Here is an 18,558-nt window from a genome sequence, read left to right as displayed (position 1 = left end):
AGGCTAAATGCAGTTCAAAATTGGTAACAGGAGTACACAGGCGGCATTGCTTTGTTCAGTGGAGGAGGACAACTGTAATGAGTGGCTGACAGCCAGACACAGGTAGAAGGCCCAAATGATAAAGTAGGCTAAATGTAGTTCAAAATTGCTAATAGGAGTACACCATCGGCATTGCTTTGTTCAGTGGAGGACAACTGTAATGAGTGGCTGACAGCCAGACACAAGGAGTGGGCCCAAATGATAAAGTAGGCTAAATACAGTTCAAAATTGCTAACAGGAGTACACAGGTGGCATTGCTTTGTTCAGTGGAGGAGGACAACTGTAATAAGTGGCTGACACAGTTGGTAGGCACAAATAATAAAGTGGGCAAAATGTCTGCCAAAAAATAGTTCATAAATAAACAGGTGGCATAGCTAGGTACTGGGGTGGGCTCCTCTGCTAAGTATCAGACAGTGGTAGTAGGCGCAAAGTATTAACTGGTCTAAATGGAGGCCAGGGCCCCTATATATTTTAACTATCATCTATCATTTCAACAATTTTGTATTGCCAGTGCCATTGAAGGATTTAACAGCACAGACTACACAGTGGTGGAGCAGGGAGAGGTAAGTATTGCAAGTGGTAGAGCACTGTTCGAGCTGGGGGGGAACACTCTCTCGTGGACGGCGGTACTGGCACAGGGCCCCTCATAGTACGACGGTGTGTCTGACGTTGGTTATGCACCACCACCATCAGAGACACTTCATTGTACTATGAGGGACCCTGTGCCAGTGAAGTCGCCCAAGAGTGGGCACACCCACCTGTCCAGGCAAACGGCACTCGCAGGGGTGCTTGCGCCAGGTGGTGACCACGGCCCTGTGGGGGTAATCAGCCCATTTAGGGAGGTATAAAAATGGCCTATGATGGACATTCTGCAGCTGCAAATGGAGTAATTGGAGAAATCATTAAGAGGAGGCCAAAAGCAAGAAATTTTTCAGGCAAGCTACGTGTCAGGAGGAGAAGGTGAGCAAAATAATTTGAAATCCATGATTGGTTCATTTTAATGAAGGTAAGATCATCAACATTCTGGGTAGCCAGACGTGTCCTTTTTTCGGTCAGTATTGAACCAGCAGCGCTGGAGACTCTTTCTGATAGCACAATAGAAGCAGGGCAAGCGAGCTCCTGTAATGCATATTCTGCCAATTCAGGCCAGGTGTCTATTTTAGATGCCCAGTAATCAAAGGGGAATGACCTGTGAGGGAGAACATCGATAAGGGAGGAAAAGTAGTTCGTAACCATACTGGACAAATGCTGTCTCCTGTCACTTTGAATCGATGCAGCAGTACCTGTCGTGTCAGCGGTCAATGTGAAATCACTCCACAACCTGGTCATAAAACCCCACTGTCCAATGCCACTTCGGATTTGTGCACCTCTAACACCTCTGCCATGTTGCCCCCTACGGCTCGTGTGAGAACCATCACCGCCGCTGTGTGCTGGGAATGCCTGAACCAAATGGTCTACAAGAGTTGCTTGTTTGGTAGCCAATATTTGCTCAAGGTTCTCATGTGGCATGATATTTTGTCATTTTCCTTTATATCGTGGATCCAGGAGGAAGGCCAACCAGTAATCGTCATCTGTCATCATTTTGATAATTATTATGCAAAATCCCAAAACCATTGTGACAGTCTGGGTACGGGAGTACTAGAATAGTACACCCCCTGACAAACAAGTCCGCTCCACACAATACATATCAAAGGAGGAGAATAAGGAGCATATCATGGACAATATATAATTAAATCTTTATTAATACAAAAAAATGATTAAAACACGATCAGTAATAAGTCACAGCGTACAAGTTCCAATGAAGGGCCGAAAGAGGACAGTCCCTCCAAAATACCCCTAAACATATGACAGGGAAAGTCCCGCATATAATGGATAAAGCACACAATATGCTTACCAGGAGCACTATACAAGACAGGTAAGTATCAGGTAGAGCAGTAAAGTCAATCTAGCTATTCAAAAGCAACACCCATGTGGGCTGCAGATGCATATGGTCAAATAATAGCGCAATACCAGTGTACACTCACCAGACAGTGCAGAGGGGTGCAGAGGAGAGACACAGCCGGAAAGAGGGGTCATGAAACCCGACTTTGCCGAAAGTCGGCGATTTTTGAATTTGTCCGATCCGTTTCACTCAACCCTAATCCAATGTATTGGAGTCCAGTTATTAATATTTAGTTTCCACCCCAGTTGTTTCTTTGGATGGTAAATTAGTACATACTAAATGGTGATAGTCTTGCTTACCATTTGATGGTCATTTACAATCATAAGTTCCACATATTTCATTTCTTCAAATACTCCTCTGTTCACCTGTAGGAGATATATTATAGTAATTACATGAATGAATCTGACAATACAAATAATTGCCCTGTGATTAATATTGGTGTTTGTAAAAAAAAATACAAAACACAAGGTGACAATAGATGAAGGGGCGGTAAGCTCCACAGCACTACTAGGAAATTCCCATTATTGTAGATTTCTAACATATGTGATACCTGTCTGCCAAACACTTCTCGATCAACAGTTCTCACTCTCCAATACCCCATACACAGGAACACTAGGCTCGACCAAGCATTCATGGGTTTTCAATGACAAAAAGGAGAAAACTGCCATCAGGCCCCTTTGACTGTGGGTTATCTCCCTAAAGCCAGTGTCACACTACCGAATAACATGGCTGAGTGCTATGTGATAGAACATGGCAGAGCACTAGGCCCAGTGTTATTCTATGGGGCAGCTCAGATCTGCGATTATTTTCTAATGCCGATTCAGCAAGAGAGAACAATCACAGCATGCTGCTATTGGCAGAGAGACTCGGCTCACTCACATACATACAAGTGTATGGGTCCGAGTGAAACATTGGACTGCACTGAGTGCAGAGCAATTCCTGCCGACGCCACCAGCAGAGGAGATGGAGAAATTACTTCTTCTGACACCTCCGCATCTATTCTGAGATTCTCTCATGTGAGCAGATCAGAGCACGGACACTCAGATCACACTCTCGGCCGAGGGTCATTAGCATATCGCATCTGATGCCATACCTTAGGCTGGTTTCACATTTGCAGATGAGGGCTTTGCAGAGGACTGCGTAGCTCCTCTGTTAAGCCCCGCCCTCTGCCATGACTCTTCCTTCAGCTCCACCTACGTCGGCATGCGTCCTGCGTACCCTATCTTTAACTGTGGGGGCCATGAGGATGTATGCGGATGCCTCCGCATGCATCATTTTCACGCTGCGCCGACCAGAACAAAAGGCAATATGTTGCGTTCGGCGCAGGTCGGCACAGTGTGAAAACGACGCATGCGGAGTCATTCACATACATCTGTTAGGTGTCAAGTTCCCACCTCTGCACAGGGGGGAATCTCGAACCATCTCTGCTGTGGTCTCCCATTCTTCTCCAGCCAGTGCGGCGCCGTGCGCTTTCACAGCGCTTTCCTGACCCAAGCCTGGGTGGTTAGTGGCGTCCGCCAGTGCGGCACCGCATGCACTCTCGTGCATTTTTTATTATTACTTTGGTTATGCTGACATCCCATTAGCGGTGTCGAGCGCAAGTAGTCTAGTCCAGAGGTCCCCAACTCCAGTCCTCAAGGCCCACCAACAGGTCATGTTTTCAGGATTTCCTTTGCATTGCACAGGTGATGCAATTATTACCTGGGCAAGACTAAGGAAATCCTGAAAACATGACCTGTTGGTGGGCCTTGAGGACTGGAGTTGGGGACCTCTGGTCTAGTCGGACTCGGATCCCAAGTCTTGGGACTGAGCTTGGTGACTCCTTGCTTGCGCTCTTGTGTGCGGTACCGCGGCCCTGTGAGTTAACAGGGTTCGCTTCCTTCACACAGGGTGAAGTTAACCCGTGTGTGTATTTACATTGTACCGCCATATAGTCCGTCATTACTTGGCAGCAGGTTCCATCTCTGCACAGTGGACCCCGGGCTGCGAACGCACCTTAATCTATCTTATTATTTGGTGCGTTCCGCTAGCCCTAACAACATCCGCATGGCCTGAGTACCCAATGTTAAAGATAGGGTACGTAGGATGCATGCCGACGTAGGCGGAGCTGAAGGAAGAGGCTCGACAGTGGGCGGGGCTTAACGGAGGAACTACGCAGTCCTCCGCAAAGCCCTTGTCTGCAAATGCGAAACCAGCCTTAGGCCGGAGTCACACTACAGCGAGATACGGCCGAGTCTCGCAGGTTAAAACCAAGCTATGGCACCGGCACTCCAGAGCGGAGCATGCAGCTCCATGTATTGCTATGCGGTCGCACGCTCCTCTCTGGAGTGCCGGTGCCAGAGCTTGGTTTTACCCAGCGAGACTCGGCCGTATCTCGCTGTGTGTGATCCTGGCCTTAGTGTGATTCCAGCCTTAGGAACACAAGGAATGATTGTGGAAAAAACTGCCCGATCCTTCTCTCCCCTAATACATCAGATGGTAGGCCACTCCCACCTAAATAAATGGCCTCGGTCAACTTTTAAGTGGACCTGTCATGAGATTAATTATGCTTGAACATTGGGCAGCATGATTCAGAGTCTGGCTGCGCCATTAAAGCCAGGTGTGTATTACTCTGAAAGATGTTTCAGACCTAAAAATACTTTGAAAATCTGTCTAAGAATTGTAAGCTTCAGCTTACTAGTCCGTTGCGTTCTCCAGAAGGCTTCAACCAGACACACTCCAGTCAATTGTCAGGTTTCTCCACATGTTTGTACATAAGGACAGACATGTCAATCATGGTTAATTGGGCTAGAAAAAGACAGCTATAAACATAAGGATGAATGACCTCAGGGAGATCAAAACATCCAACACCGCGGAGACACCATCACATGTTTCTCAACGCAGTGATCCAGAACACTGCCCCCATCTCTTATGGGAAAAATGCAAATGCATGTAGAAAAGCCACGGAGACACTATCACTTTTTTCTCAACGCAAGCAATAAATAGCAAGGTCTTTCACCGGGAAGGAACAACCACGGGAAGGGCAGCATCCAAAAAGGAAAACCACCTATGCCAAAACATGGTATCCATCCACAGACAGAGGTAGAAAAGACATGGAGACACCATCACGTGTTTCTCAACGCAAGCAATAGCCAGGTCTTGAGAAACACGTGATGGTGTCTCCGCGGTGTTGGATGTTTTGATCTCCCCGAGGTCATTCATCCTTATGTTTATAGTCTTTTCACTAGGCACTGCTCCTAAAAGCCAGTTTCCTACTCCACAGTGATGAGGGGCAAATACCCGAAACAGCTGTCTGTAGATGGATACCATGTTTTGGCATAGGTGGTTTTCCTTTTTAGATGCTGCCCTTCCCGTGGTTGTTCCTTCCTGGTGAAAGACCTGGCTATTTATTGCTTGCATTGAGAAACACGTGATGGTGTCTCCGCGGCTTTTCTACAAGAAAAAGACAGCTAGTCAGCCAAACCATACAGTCTCCGCTGGTAATTTAAAAAAACTATGTTTACTCTGGTATGCCGCAGCAATTCAATCGCGCAGGCAAATTTGGAGTCATGCTGCCCATGGAACATTTTAGCTTAATGTGTATGTGGCCTTTAATCAAGAAGCACTGATATAAATATCCTTACATCTGCTCTTTCTTCAGAATGTTCAGGCGCAGATTTTAAGCTGCCTTCATACTATCAGTATTTGGTCAGTATTTTACATCAGTATTTCTCAGCCAAAACCAGGAGTGGGTGATAAATGCAGAAGTGGTGCATATGTTTCTATTATACTTTTCCTCTAATCGTTCCACTCCTGGTTTTGGCTTACAAATACTGATGTAAAATACTGACCAAATACTGATAGTGTGACGGCAGCCTTAGAGTGAGTAAACTCTGAGTAGCATCAAATGTATATATGCAGCGCCCCAGAGACCTGGTCGTTGCAGTATGGCCCCAAGGCGAGTAGTGGTACGTCCGATGGCACTAAAGAGTTCTCCTGACCAGGTATCACCAGAACACATTACACTTCACACTACGGCCACTAGGGGGAGCAAAAGGCTTTATTTATTGGGCTACTCCTCACACTGGTAAAACTAGGGGCTGGGGAGGAAGTTAGTCAGAAGCTGACTGGGTTGGAACCAGGCAACATCCCGTGGCAGGGGGTGTTGCGGGGAGAAGACACAGGGGGGTCCCTGTCAGGCGTGGGAACCTGGCAGGTGCCTAGCGACAGAACAGAACGTTACGGAACCGCGCCTGCACACCTTGCGACGGTATCCTAAGGAAGAGACAAGAGGGGAAGAATATTGTGGAATAGTGTAAACGAGATCAGCACAAAGGAGAGCCAGTAAGAGTCGTGCCGAGAGAGGAAGGCAACATCTTACTGAGGCGCGTAGTCGGTGGCCGGATCACCGTAGGAGTAACTGACTTCACGCATTACTTCAAATTCCACTGGACAGTCAATTATAGGTTGGCTGTCTACCTTCTACACCCACGAAGACATAGGGGGCAACATTGGGAGAGGGGCGTCTCTAGGGTCCCGGAAGACCTCCAAGCCTTCCCGTCAAACGGGTGGCGTCCTAGCCATAACGTATCTGGGGGATGTTAGAAACTAGCAACATCTAGAACCAAAGAAAGAGAGAGAGAAAGCTGTAGAGAACGAACGAAAGAGAACAGCAGTTGTGAGGACTATTCCGAATGCTCAGCAGGGTAGGACTACAACACACAGGTGCTATTGGTAGGCAACGATTTCCATCTGCGAGGGAAACTCTGGATGTGCCCATCGGACTGGCCGGTCTCTGATAGCCCGGTTGAACGTGCTCTGGACTGAGTGTACTGAAGCCTTCAGTAAAAGGTAAAGAGACTGCAACCCTGTGTCCTCGTTATTGCCTGTACCTCACACCATCACCATCCACCTTACTGGGAAGCCCTGGGGACATACTTCACCTGTGGGAAGGTATACCATCCAGCTGCCATTCCATCACCCCAGCGGACCCCACAGCAGCGTCGGTCGCCCTGACCGAATACCACAGGTGGTGTCACGAACTCCTGAAAGACTATACTACCACCTTCATTGGACGCCCCTTAGCAGGGTCGCGGACCGGGTCTAGCCACCGTGACAGCCTCAGAACCGAACCAGAAAGGCCCGGTACCAAAACGTCGTGGCCCTGTGTCTGGGGGCGCTCCATATACGTAATTGGTAGAGGTTCAAGCTGATAGAGAGACCACTATTCCTATTGTGACCTGCCCCTTCTCTATCATTTTCACTCAAATGGGAAGCCCCATCTCATACATTTGGTATAGCAGTCACACTAGGACCCATATCTATCTCTTGAATGTCAATGGATAGGCGGTCATAATTCCCATAGAGATGAATGAAAATTATGACCAACTGTCCTCTGAAAGTAGATTGTGTCATGACCCCCATCCTTTGATAGATGCATGTCAAATTGATGTATCCTGCATCTTCTATACATTTACGACATGCCAAAAATGTACAAGGAAGAAATATTGTTTTAAAACAATATTTCGGAATAAAAATAACAAAAAACAATAAAATGTAAATTCATGAAAAGTCTTCTTTAGACTAGTTGATGAAGTCTATTCAGCCATTTCTTCATTTAATTATCTTAATTACATTTCCTATATGGGTGGTCTTAAAGAACAACACCAGTGATAGAATCTAATCTAAGTTTCCCTACCCTACTCTTATACTTACCAGCCGCCACGCTCAGCTATTCCCGGTGCCATTACGGTCCCGCACAGCCATTATGTGGCCACAACTCCTGACTGACTGGTAGTTAGAGGTAATGGTCACAAGCTCTCAATGTAAGTCTATGAGATTCTCGTTCTGGATCTCATAGACTTACACTGAGCAGTAACTTCCAGCTCACCCAGCAAACACTGCAGCCTTCCGGCACGTCCCAACCTGCAGAAGATGACTAATGTGGCCTAATGCTAGGGACAGAGAACTTAGATTAGTGCCCATTTTTCTTGGATGGAGAACATATGATCATATGCACCTATCCGTATAGTGATCTGTTGACAAGGCATTATCTATAGACAACAGCAGACCCTCACAGCCATCTGAGCCAAATAAAGATCAGCTGGTTGAGAGTTCTTGAGACTACATGCCTTCTATGAGGACAGAGAATGGTATCTGGCAGCCATTACCTTGTCCTCTCATAATGGACATAATGCCACCTTCACATATTCAGTATTTGGTCAGTATTTTACATCAGTATTTGTAATCCAAACCAGGTGAGAAACAATCAGAGGAAAAGTGTAATAGAAACACGTGCAACACTGTATTTTTCAATCACTCTTGGTTTTCGCTTACAAATGGCGATGGGCGAATCCAAACAGTAACGTTCGGAATCTGTACCGAACACCTACTGTTTGTGCACGGACGCCAAACACAGACTTCTCCTGTATTCGGCACCCTGAACAGCGTCTGTTTCCCACGCCGTTGTTTGCATGACAGTGCAAGCAACACCTGTGGCTCTGATAGGCGGTAAGATCATTACCACGGGACAGAGAACTGCAGTTCCCATGCTGTAAGATGACAGCGTGAGTCTTCAGCTGTAACCGACAATAAGGCCAGTCTCACACGTCCAGATAATTCCGGTACCGGGAAAAATCGGTACCGGAATTATCCGTGTCCGTGTGCCCCTACGTTTCTGTGGCACATCAGTGTGGCACACGTGCGGCACACGTGTGCCGCCCGTGTGCCCACTGGGTACCACACGCACCGTGCTGGGTACCACACGTACCAGCATCTGGTGCTGAAGCCCCATTCATATCTTCCCTGCAGCAGCGTTTGCTGTAGAGAAGATATGAATAATTGTGTTTAAAATAAAGATCTATGTGCCAACTGTGCGCCCCCTTTCCCCCCCCCCTCCCCCGCTGTTCTGAAAATACTCACCTGGCTCGCTCCCTTACCGGAGCTGCTTCCAGTTCTGGCTGCATCTTCTCCTGTATGCGGTCACGTGGGGCCGCTCATTTACAGTAATGAATATGCGGCTCCACCCCTATGGGAGGTGGAGCTGCATATTCATGACTGTAATCGGCGGCACCACGTGACCGCTGATACAGTAGAAGATGCGGCCAGAACAAGAAGCAGCGCTAGCGAGGGAGCCGGGTGAGTATTTTCAGAACAGCGGGGGGCGCACAGAGGGTGGGAGGGCGGGGGGCACATAGATCTTTATTTTAAACACAATTATTCATATCTTCTCTACAGCAAACGCTGCTGCAGGGAAGATATGAATCGCAGCTTCAGCACCAGTGGGGGACAGCGCTTAATGTAGCGCTGTCTCCTGCACGGCACACGGACTGCACACGGACAACGTCCGTGTGCGGTACGTGTTTTACACGGACCCATTGACTTTAATGGGTCCGTGTAATACGTGCGCTCCCACGAACACTGACATGTCTCCGTGTTTGGCACACGGAGACCCTCCGCAAAAAATCAATGACATCTGAACAGATGCATTGATTTTAATGCGTCTACGTGTGTCAGTGGCTCCGGTACGTGAGGAAACTGTCACCTCACGTACCGGAGCCACTGACGTGTGAAACCGGCCTAAAAAGGTTATGGTTGGTCACAGGCGTCGGCTAATAAGAGAGTACTATTCTCATCAGAATTATTTAAATAATTTCAAAAAATGGCAAGGGGTTCCCCAGATTTTTGGCAACCAGCCAAGCTAAAGCAAACAGCAGTGGGCTGGTATTCTCAGACTGTTAAGGGACCGTGGATATTGGGCACCCCAGCATAAAAATAACAGCCCGCATCTGCCACATAAAAGGAGCATCTATTAGATGCACCAATTCTGGAGCTTTGCTGGCTCTTCCCACTTGCCCTGGTGTAGTGGCAAGTGGTGTAATGGTTGTGGGGTTGATGTCAGCTGTTTTATGGAAAGTTCTCACTAAGCGGGTGGTGCCATAAGTGAGGTTAGCAGGGTTCATCAGCTTTGAACTCCAGTGAACTTTCTCATGGCAGCTCAGTGCTACACACTGCTGGAGCGATTACGTTCCTCTGTCAGTGTGAGCCAGCTGGCGTGGATAGCAGTTTCATCACTTATTTGACTGCTATCCAAATCATCAACCCCTGGGCTTGATGTCAGTTGCCAATAAAAAGTTGACATCAACCCCACAACTATTATCCCACTTGCTACTGCACCAGGGAATGTGACATTTCTGGGGCGGCTGAGAGCTGATGATTATATTAGTCAACTGTTCGATGTGAAGATAATTCATACTGTCCCACGACAATCCGAATGATTTGGATAGCGGTCACATCAGTGGAAGCCATGTAGGTGAAGGAGCGCCGAATTAAGCTATAACAAGACAGCACCTTATGACATATGCCTTGTGCAGTCCCCCACCATTTAACAGCATTCCTTCCTCTCTTGCTTCAACAAACCTAAACGACTTAGTGAAAAATACCCTGGTGGGGTCAAAATGTCTAATTTTGTTGCTCATAGCCATATTCTATCTTTACCTGCTCCCACGAATGAATAAAATAACTTTTTTGCACCATTGAAATAAAGAGTATGCGGTGAATTTTTCTTGGTCTAAGGGTTCATGTATCCTGTTACACCAGCACCTCTTAAATCGACCGACTGCACACCAATCTTCTGTACCTAGCCGGTTCATACTGACACAGGAGCGTAATCACTCCTGCAATATGTGCTGGACTGCAAAGAGAAAGTTCACCGGAGAGAAAGTTCACCGGAGTTTAAAGCTGATAAACCCCCAGTGACCTCACTTAGAGCACTTAAAACAGCTGACATCTAGCCTGCAACCATTACCCCACTAGTTTCCTCACCAGGGCAAGAGGGAAGAGACGGGCAAAGCACCAAAATTGGTGCATCTAATAGATGCGCCTTTTCTGGGGCGACTGCGGGATAAAAATAGGCTGGAGGGGGGGACAGTATACAATGGGGGGGACACCACACTGTTTTTTTTAAATTCTTGATAACCAGCCATGATAAAGCTGACAGCTATTAGTTTCACCGGTGCTAGTTATTAAAAATAGAAGAAACCCCAAGTCATTTTTTTTATTTTTATTATACAGGAGCTGGCTTATGGCTACTCCCATCAGCGGCGCTTGATCCTGCTGTTATCAGCGACAGCATGTATGGGCTGATAAGAGTAGTACGCTCTCATCAACCAATGCCTGTGACTGGCAGTAACCTTTTTACTGCCAGTCACAGTTGCTGTCTCATGCAATCATCTGACATTCGCATCTCTCTGACCGGTGGTAAAGATCTTACCACCAATCAGAGTCCATATTTGGCATGTTGTCATGACAGCAAGGCAAACAACGGATATTCGGCCCCCCACTCATCTGAATGGGGTCCGGGTCCGTGTACTACTCTGGTACTGAACCAAACTTTTTTTTTTAGATATTCGGCCGAACCTGCCGGACCCAAATATCCACGGGTTCGCCCATCACTACTTACATATACTGACGTAATATACTGATGAAATATTTAAAATGTGGACGTTGCCTAAAATGTATACTTGCTGAAGTTGACTGCCTATAAACTCATGAATATTTGATATGCATAGCTCTGTACTGACACATGAGCTGAGGATGTACAGATAGGGTAACCATTTGAGATTCATAATGACCACACATGTGGCAGCTATAATGAGCTACATTATTATTACCACAATTTCCTAGAAAGGAATATTATGTAAAAAAAAAAAAAAAGAAAAGATAAACATGTACTAGTATTCTTCTATTGTATGTCGACATTTTTCCATATTCTCATAATAATGACGCTTTCACAACAATGTCAATCTGACAATGTTACTACAATTCAGCTTGAAAGTGGTGACCTTGAAATAAACCATTTGCAAATGAATAAAACTGATGCTTTCAATGCAATCAGCTTCTCTAATCTGAGACTGGAGAATCACCATGTGTAGACATCGTAAACTATGATTGTCAATATCTATAGTAAAACATTGATTTCAGACAACATGTGAATTTAAGTTCTTATAATTATTATGCTATTATCTTTATTACATTATTAATTATATGTATTCTTACATTGTATCTTTAGCTGGATAAAATGCCTACACATGAGTCTATATATTCTTGGCAATGTACATTTTCCATTTTTACTTACATTCAGCGCTCTTTTCCTTCTTCTTCGCAACCATTGTGTTTGTGCAAAGAACGGCTGCTCACTAACTTTGCTATCTGTATCTGGGAAAAGGGTATATATAAATGATCACCACCATGAAAGTATTGCAGGTATCCTTAAGATGTATACACATTAGCACTGGACAATACCACTGTACCATTCTGCATAGAATGCCAAAAAAATGTACAACAAGTCGTCTTTTTAACAGAAGACCGATTACAGAACAGACCATGATGAAATCAAATGCATTGACTACCTTAGATAGCAGAGGCATTTAGAGTTCTAAAACTTCTAAAATTTTTCATGTATGAGAATCAAAATACTAATCACATCAGAGGGAGGCCCTGATTATCATATAGTGCAGCAGTGTACCTATTCAACAGAAGTTTGGGGGCTGTTTAGTGAGTGCAGTAACACATGGCCTAATGGACTGACTGATCATTAGAGGCTGTCCCATATCCCCATTCAGGAGCACACTGCTCCTCTGCCTCCTGACTTCCCGTTTGACAGGGGTTGTGCATTGCAAATTGATTGATAGTTTGGTAGCTGGCCCAAAATATACGATCTCCAATGCTACAAGCAGAGTTACTTTGCCTCTGCAGCATAGGAGTGGTACTAAAGCTGGCCAGATCTAGAGATTTGTCCGGTTTCAGAGCAGCGTTTGAAAGGTCTATAAAAGAGCTTTTAAAGGGAACCTGTCACCAAGTTTATCCAATACCAGATAAGACTAGTACCTTTCAGCTCTGATATACAGCATTCTATAATGCTGTATATCTGCCCCCAATCCAGCCTGCAACAAAAGAAAAACACCTTTTATTATACTCAACTATGGGGCGGTCAAGTCTTATGGGCATCATTATCTTGGTCCAGTGCCTCCACCCTTTTTTGGGAAGTCATCCTCCTTCTGTCCTTCGTGTGGATAACGGATCCTACGTCATCCACACAATGTCCAGGGCAGAGAAAAGTACTGTTGTGCGCATGCGCCGGATCTCTATGATCTTTCCTGGCACATGCATACTGCAGTACTTTGCTCTGCACTTGACAAGGAAGAGAAGTACACCTGCACAGAAGCACGATGCCGAGGACACTGCGTGAATGACGTAGGATGCATCATCCACACAAAGAACAGGAGAAGGACAGCATCACTAGAAGAAGGAAGGCACCAGAAAAGGACAGCGACGCTCATCTTACCTGACCACCTCGCAGGTCAGTATCATAAAAGGTCTTTTTTGTCTTGCAGAACTGATTGGGGGCATATATACAGCATATTAGAATGCTGTGCATCAGGGCAGAAATGTACTGGTCTTATCTCATATGGGACAAACCTTGAAGACATCAAGGAACATTGATTACTTTGAATCTGCGTGTGGGTTTTTTGGATTACAGGGTTAGTAATGGGGGTGTCTGATAGATGCCTCTCCATTACTAACCCCTGGAATGATGCTGACGTTGGGAAGAGCCGGGTAAGGCACCAGAATTGGTGCATCTAATGGATGAACCAATTCTGGGGCAGCTGCGGACTAGTATTTTTAGGCTAGGACAGGCCTAACAATCATGGACCGTTGCAGCTTGATAATATAAACCGCCAGCTGTTTGCTTTACCTTGGCTGGTTATCAAAAATAAGGGGGCCTATATCATTTTTTAAAATTATTTACTTATTAAAACCAGGCTAAAAATGCCTGCATAAATGCACTTGCAATGCATGTGCTTTTTTGTATACTGCGGATTGACAGCATCTAATGTAAGTCTATGCGTAAATTGACTAAGTGTTCCCGAAAGAGAAATTGACATGCTGCGGCTTGGAAACCTGCACTGAAGGTGATTTTATGCAGCATAAAAAAGAAGCAGCGTGGACATGGGATTTCTATTAATCCCATCTACTGTGCTTGTACTGTACAATGCAGCATTTACACTGCGTCCAGAACGCTAGTGTTACTGATCATCGGCATGCAGCCTAAGGCCGGCGTCACACACAGCGTAAAACAATACGGTCCGTATATTACGGCCGTAATACGCTGAAAAGTCCCGAAAAAAGTGGTCCGTAGCTCCTCCGTAGGCAGGGTGTGTCAGCGTTTTTTGCGCATGGCATCCTCCGTATGTAATCCGTATGGCATCCGTACTGCGTGGTTTTCTCGCAGGCTAGCAAAACCAACATACCGCTATAGAAGTGATCCATGTGTCCCAAAAAGAAAAGAAAATATATATATACTGTCTATATATATATATATATATATATATATATATATATATGTCAGTAGACACATATATTAGAGAGAAAAGCCGGTAATTCAGTGCGGTGTACAGTAAAATCACACTGACAGCTTACAGTAGAATAGGTAGAATAAATGTGTACACATAGAATAGGTATATATATATATATATATGTCAGTGAGACACATATATGTATATATATTAATATTTATTCCAGCGCTAGACAGCTTGAAAGCCGGTAATTCAATTACCGGCTTTTTCCTTCTCCTTCCTAAAACCCGACATGATTTGAGACATGGTTTACATACAGTAAACCATGTCTTCTCTCCATTTTTTTTGCAGATTCCACACTACTAATGTCAGTAGTGTGTATCTGCAAAATTTGGCCGTTCTAGCTCTTAAAATAAAGGGTTAAATGGCGGAAAAAATTGGCGTGGGCTCCCGCGCAATTTTCTCCGCCAGAGTAGTAAAGCCAGTGACTGAGGGCAGATATTAATAGCCTGGAGAGGGTCCACGGTTATTGGCCCCCCCCTGGCTAAAAACATCTGCCCCCAGCCACCCCAGAAAAGGCACATCTGGAAGATGCGCCTATTCTGGCACTTGGCCACTCTCTTCCCATTCCCGTGTAGCGGTGGGATATGGGGTAATGAAGGGTTAATGCCACCTTGCTATTGTAAGGTGACATTAAGCCTAATTAATAATGGAGAGGCGTCAATTATGACACCTATCCATTATTAATCCAATACTAGTAAAGGGTTAAATAAAACACAAACACATTATTTAAAATTATTTTAATGAAATAAAAACAATGGTTGTTGCAGTATTTTATTCAACGCCCAATCCAGTCACTGAAGACCCTCGTTCTGTGAGTAAAAAAACATAATAAACCAACAATATACTTACCCTCCGCAGATCTGTAACGTCCAACGATGTAAATCCTTCTGAAGGGGTTAAAACATTTTGCAGCAAGGAGCTGTGCTAATGCACGCTGCTCCTCGCTGCAAAACCCCAGGGAATGAGGCTAAAAATAGATCAATGATCTATATTTAGCTTCATTTGCGGTGAGGCGCCCTCTGCTGGCTGTTCATAGATCGTGGGAAATTACCTAGAAAGCCAGGGGGGGGCCAATAACCGTGGACCCTCTCCAGGCTATTAATATCTGCCCTCAGTCACTGGCTTTACTACTCTGGCGGAGAAAATTGCGCGGGAGCCCACGCCAATTTTTTCCGCCATTTAACCCTTTATTTTAAGAGCTAGAACGGCCAAATTTTGCAGATACACACTACTGACATTAGTAGTGTGGAATCTGCAAAAAAAATGGAGAGAAGACATGGTTTACTGTATGTAAACCATGTCTCAAATCATGTCGGGTTTTAGGAAGGAGAAGGAAAAAGCCGGTAATTGAATTACCGGCTTTCAAGCTGTCTAGCGCTGGAATAAATATTAATATATATACATATATGTGTCTCACTGACATATATATATATATATATACCTATTCTATGTGTACACATTTATTCTACCTATTCTACTGTAAGCTGTCAGTGTGATTTTACTGTACACCGCACTGAATTACCGGCTTTTCTCTCTAACAGCGCTGCGTATTTCTCGCAAGTCACACTGCTTGTCCGTGTGTAATCCGTATTTTTCACGCTTCCATAGACTTTCATTGGCGTATTTCTTGCGCAGTACGGTGACAAACGCAGCATGCTGCGATTTTGTACGGCCGTAGAAAGCCGTATAATACTGATCAGTAAAATACGGCAAATAGGAGCAGGGGCATAGAGAATAATTGTGCCGTATTTTTTGCGAGTTTTACGGACGTAGATTCTGCGCTCTTACGTCCGTAAAACTCGCATGTGTGACGGCGGCCTAATACTGATGTAAAGTATTTCTAGCCTTTAATCCTTCACAACTGTTTATAGGCATTATGCCAATTTCATTTGTCACTTTTGTACAGTTAAGTTCCAGGATCCCTAAATTTTTTCAGCGACGTAGTCATATGACGGCTTGATTTTTTCAGGATGAGGGTTGTATTCGTTAGTCATCCTTTGTGGTACATATAATTTATTGACAAACTTTTAATAACTCTTTAAGGAAAATATATATATTAACAAATGAACAATTCTGCCAGTGTTCTTTAAATGTTAAACTTTATGCTATTTTGCTGCACAAATAAAGTGTTAATTTCATCCTTTGTACCAGTACGAATATGGCGATAACTACTTGCACAGCGTCTTGCCATACCCCACGCTTGTCCTTGATTAAATAAAAAAGCCTATATTCACCTCCCGTGTTGGTGCCGTTTCCATGGCTTCGGCACTCATTCTCACCGGGCTCCCGTCCTGTTATTACTTGTGACTCTGGCGACCAATCAGCACAGACGTCACTGTCCCCACATCCTGTCGAATTGAATATGAAGAGGAAGTCCAAGATCAGCTGCCGCCTAGACTTACTCTTCAGGTTCAATTTGACCAAAGATGGGGACACAGATGCCAATGCTGACTGGGTGCCGGGATAACATGTCACAATAACCGCACGAGAGCCCTGGTGACCGCGAATGCTGACACCACTGGAACGGTTGCGGCACAGGAGGTGAGTATAGGTTTTTTAATTTTATCGGCCCCAAACATTTACATCATCAAGAAGGGGTTCTTCTAGTTGTGGAAAACCCCTTTAAGGCACTGCACTGCCATGCTGCTAGCAAATGCAGCTTTGCCTCTGCAGCATGGGAAGAGCACAGGGGCCACATCCAGCGATCTCGCAAGCTTCCGAGCTGCTCTTTCAGGCTGTAGAGTCTGCAAGCAAGGGACACACTTCGATTAAGTAACTGCCCACTTTTCACTGTAGTCATTTTCACTGACTTTTCACTGTAGTCATCAAGCTGTAAACTATAAAGTTAGAATTTACGATCCCTCTTTTCTTAAGAAATGAGAAGAATTTTCAAAAGAGGTAAATTGCAAAGTTACTAGTTTTTACAAGCAGTTTGCAATGTTATCCATTTTATGAATTTCAGATAACTCCTATAAGGTAAGATTTTTACCTGAATGGTTTGGAAGATCGGAGATTTGGGATCCTGGGGCTTTTTCTGTGATGTGTGGCCGGCTTGTGCTTTCCTGTGGAAATAAAAAAACACATAAACAGAAATTAAAGTCCATTTACGCACAGAAACCACACTGAGGCCTAGTACTAATAGTATTCAACCTACCCATAAGCTTTGTGCCGCTTGTATATGTCTGTTGAGTCCCATTATTTAAAAAAAAATATATACCATATGTTTTTTTTCTTGTGGACCCTCTATATTGAAAAACACAGTAGTGAAAAAAGCTGTGCCATCATATGCTGGCTATATGTATGCCAAAAAACACACTCTTTACAAATATGTCACATATATCATTGCAAATGGATAACTAATGGTGCAATATGGTGTGAACATAGTCATAGCTGAGCAGACAGCTCTTACTTTTCTGTCAAAATATAGTGCATTTTTCTCAGTATCAATCATCTATGTATTCAATATCTTGTTGTAATAACAAGTCTAATAGTTTTAGAGTATGTGCACACGATGCAGACTTAGTGCAGAAAAATCTGCTGCAGTTCTGCACTAAATCTGCATCTCCTGGCAGAATCTGCAGGTGCGTTTTTTATGCGTTTTTTATGCGTTTTTCATGCGTTTTTCATGCGTTTTTTATGCGTTTTTTGAGCACAAATCTGCACAAAAAACGCATGAAAAACGCATGAAAAACGCATGAAAAACGCATCAAAAACGCACCTGCAGATTTCTATTATGGAGGGGTGCAGAAACGCTGCAGAACTGCACAAAAGAAGTGACAGGCACTTCTTTGAAAACTGCAGCGTTTCTGCGCAGATTTTTCTGCACCATGTGCACAGCTTTTTTTTTTTCACATTGATTTACATTGTACTGTGATCACAGTGCAGTTCTACAGCGTTTCTGCTGCAGAAAAATCTGCTGCAGTTCTGCACTAAATCTGCATCGTGTGCACATACCCTTACACAGGATTAATTTTTGGGAAACACAGTTTTTGATGCAGTTTTCCAAGCCAAATCGAGAAGTGGATGTACGGTACCTGCACAATTCTGTGGAAAAGTGCATTATTTATTATTTTTAGGGGTCTCTTTTAAAGCCAAGTGAGATATGTTTTACACGTATACCATTTAACAAAACAATACTTTTTTTAGCATTTATTTAACTTTGTATATTTTTTTATATAT

At 44.5% G+C, this 18,558-nt stretch overlaps 1 protein-coding gene across 5 annotated transcripts in view; it reads right to left on the bottom strand.

Annotated features, from left to right (window-relative positions):
• The window catches only part of ADAM23 (ADAM metallopeptidase domain 23), a 401,035-nt gene that overhangs the window by 159,005 nt on the left and 223,472 nt on the right, over window positions 1-18,558 (bottom strand). For all 5 annotated transcript variants that reach the window (XR_011314664.1, XM_069733684.1, XM_069733681.1 and 2 more), the window contains exons 7-9: window positions 17,369-17,441; window positions 12,096-12,175; window positions 2,281-2,346 (exon numbers count right to left, since the gene is read on the bottom strand). Coding sequence is in view for 4 of the 5 variants with exons in the window: in XM_069733684.1 (XP_069589785.1) it covers window positions 2,281-2,346; window positions 12,096-12,175; window positions 17,369-17,441 (219 nt within the window). In the remaining variant the exon portion in view is untranslated. The remainder of the gene's footprint in view (window positions 1-2,280; window positions 2,347-12,095; window positions 12,176-17,368; window positions 17,442-18,558) is intronic.

This window comes from Ranitomeya imitator, chromosome 7, assembly GCF_032444005.1.
Source record: "Ranitomeya imitator isolate aRanImi1 chromosome 7, aRanImi1.pri, whole genome shotgun sequence".
NCBI lineage: Eukaryota > Metazoa > Chordata > Amphibia > Anura > Dendrobatidae > Ranitomeya > Ranitomeya imitator.
The sequence above is the reverse complement of the archived record's forward strand: the minus strand, read 5'-3'. Positions and strand labels throughout refer to the sequence as shown.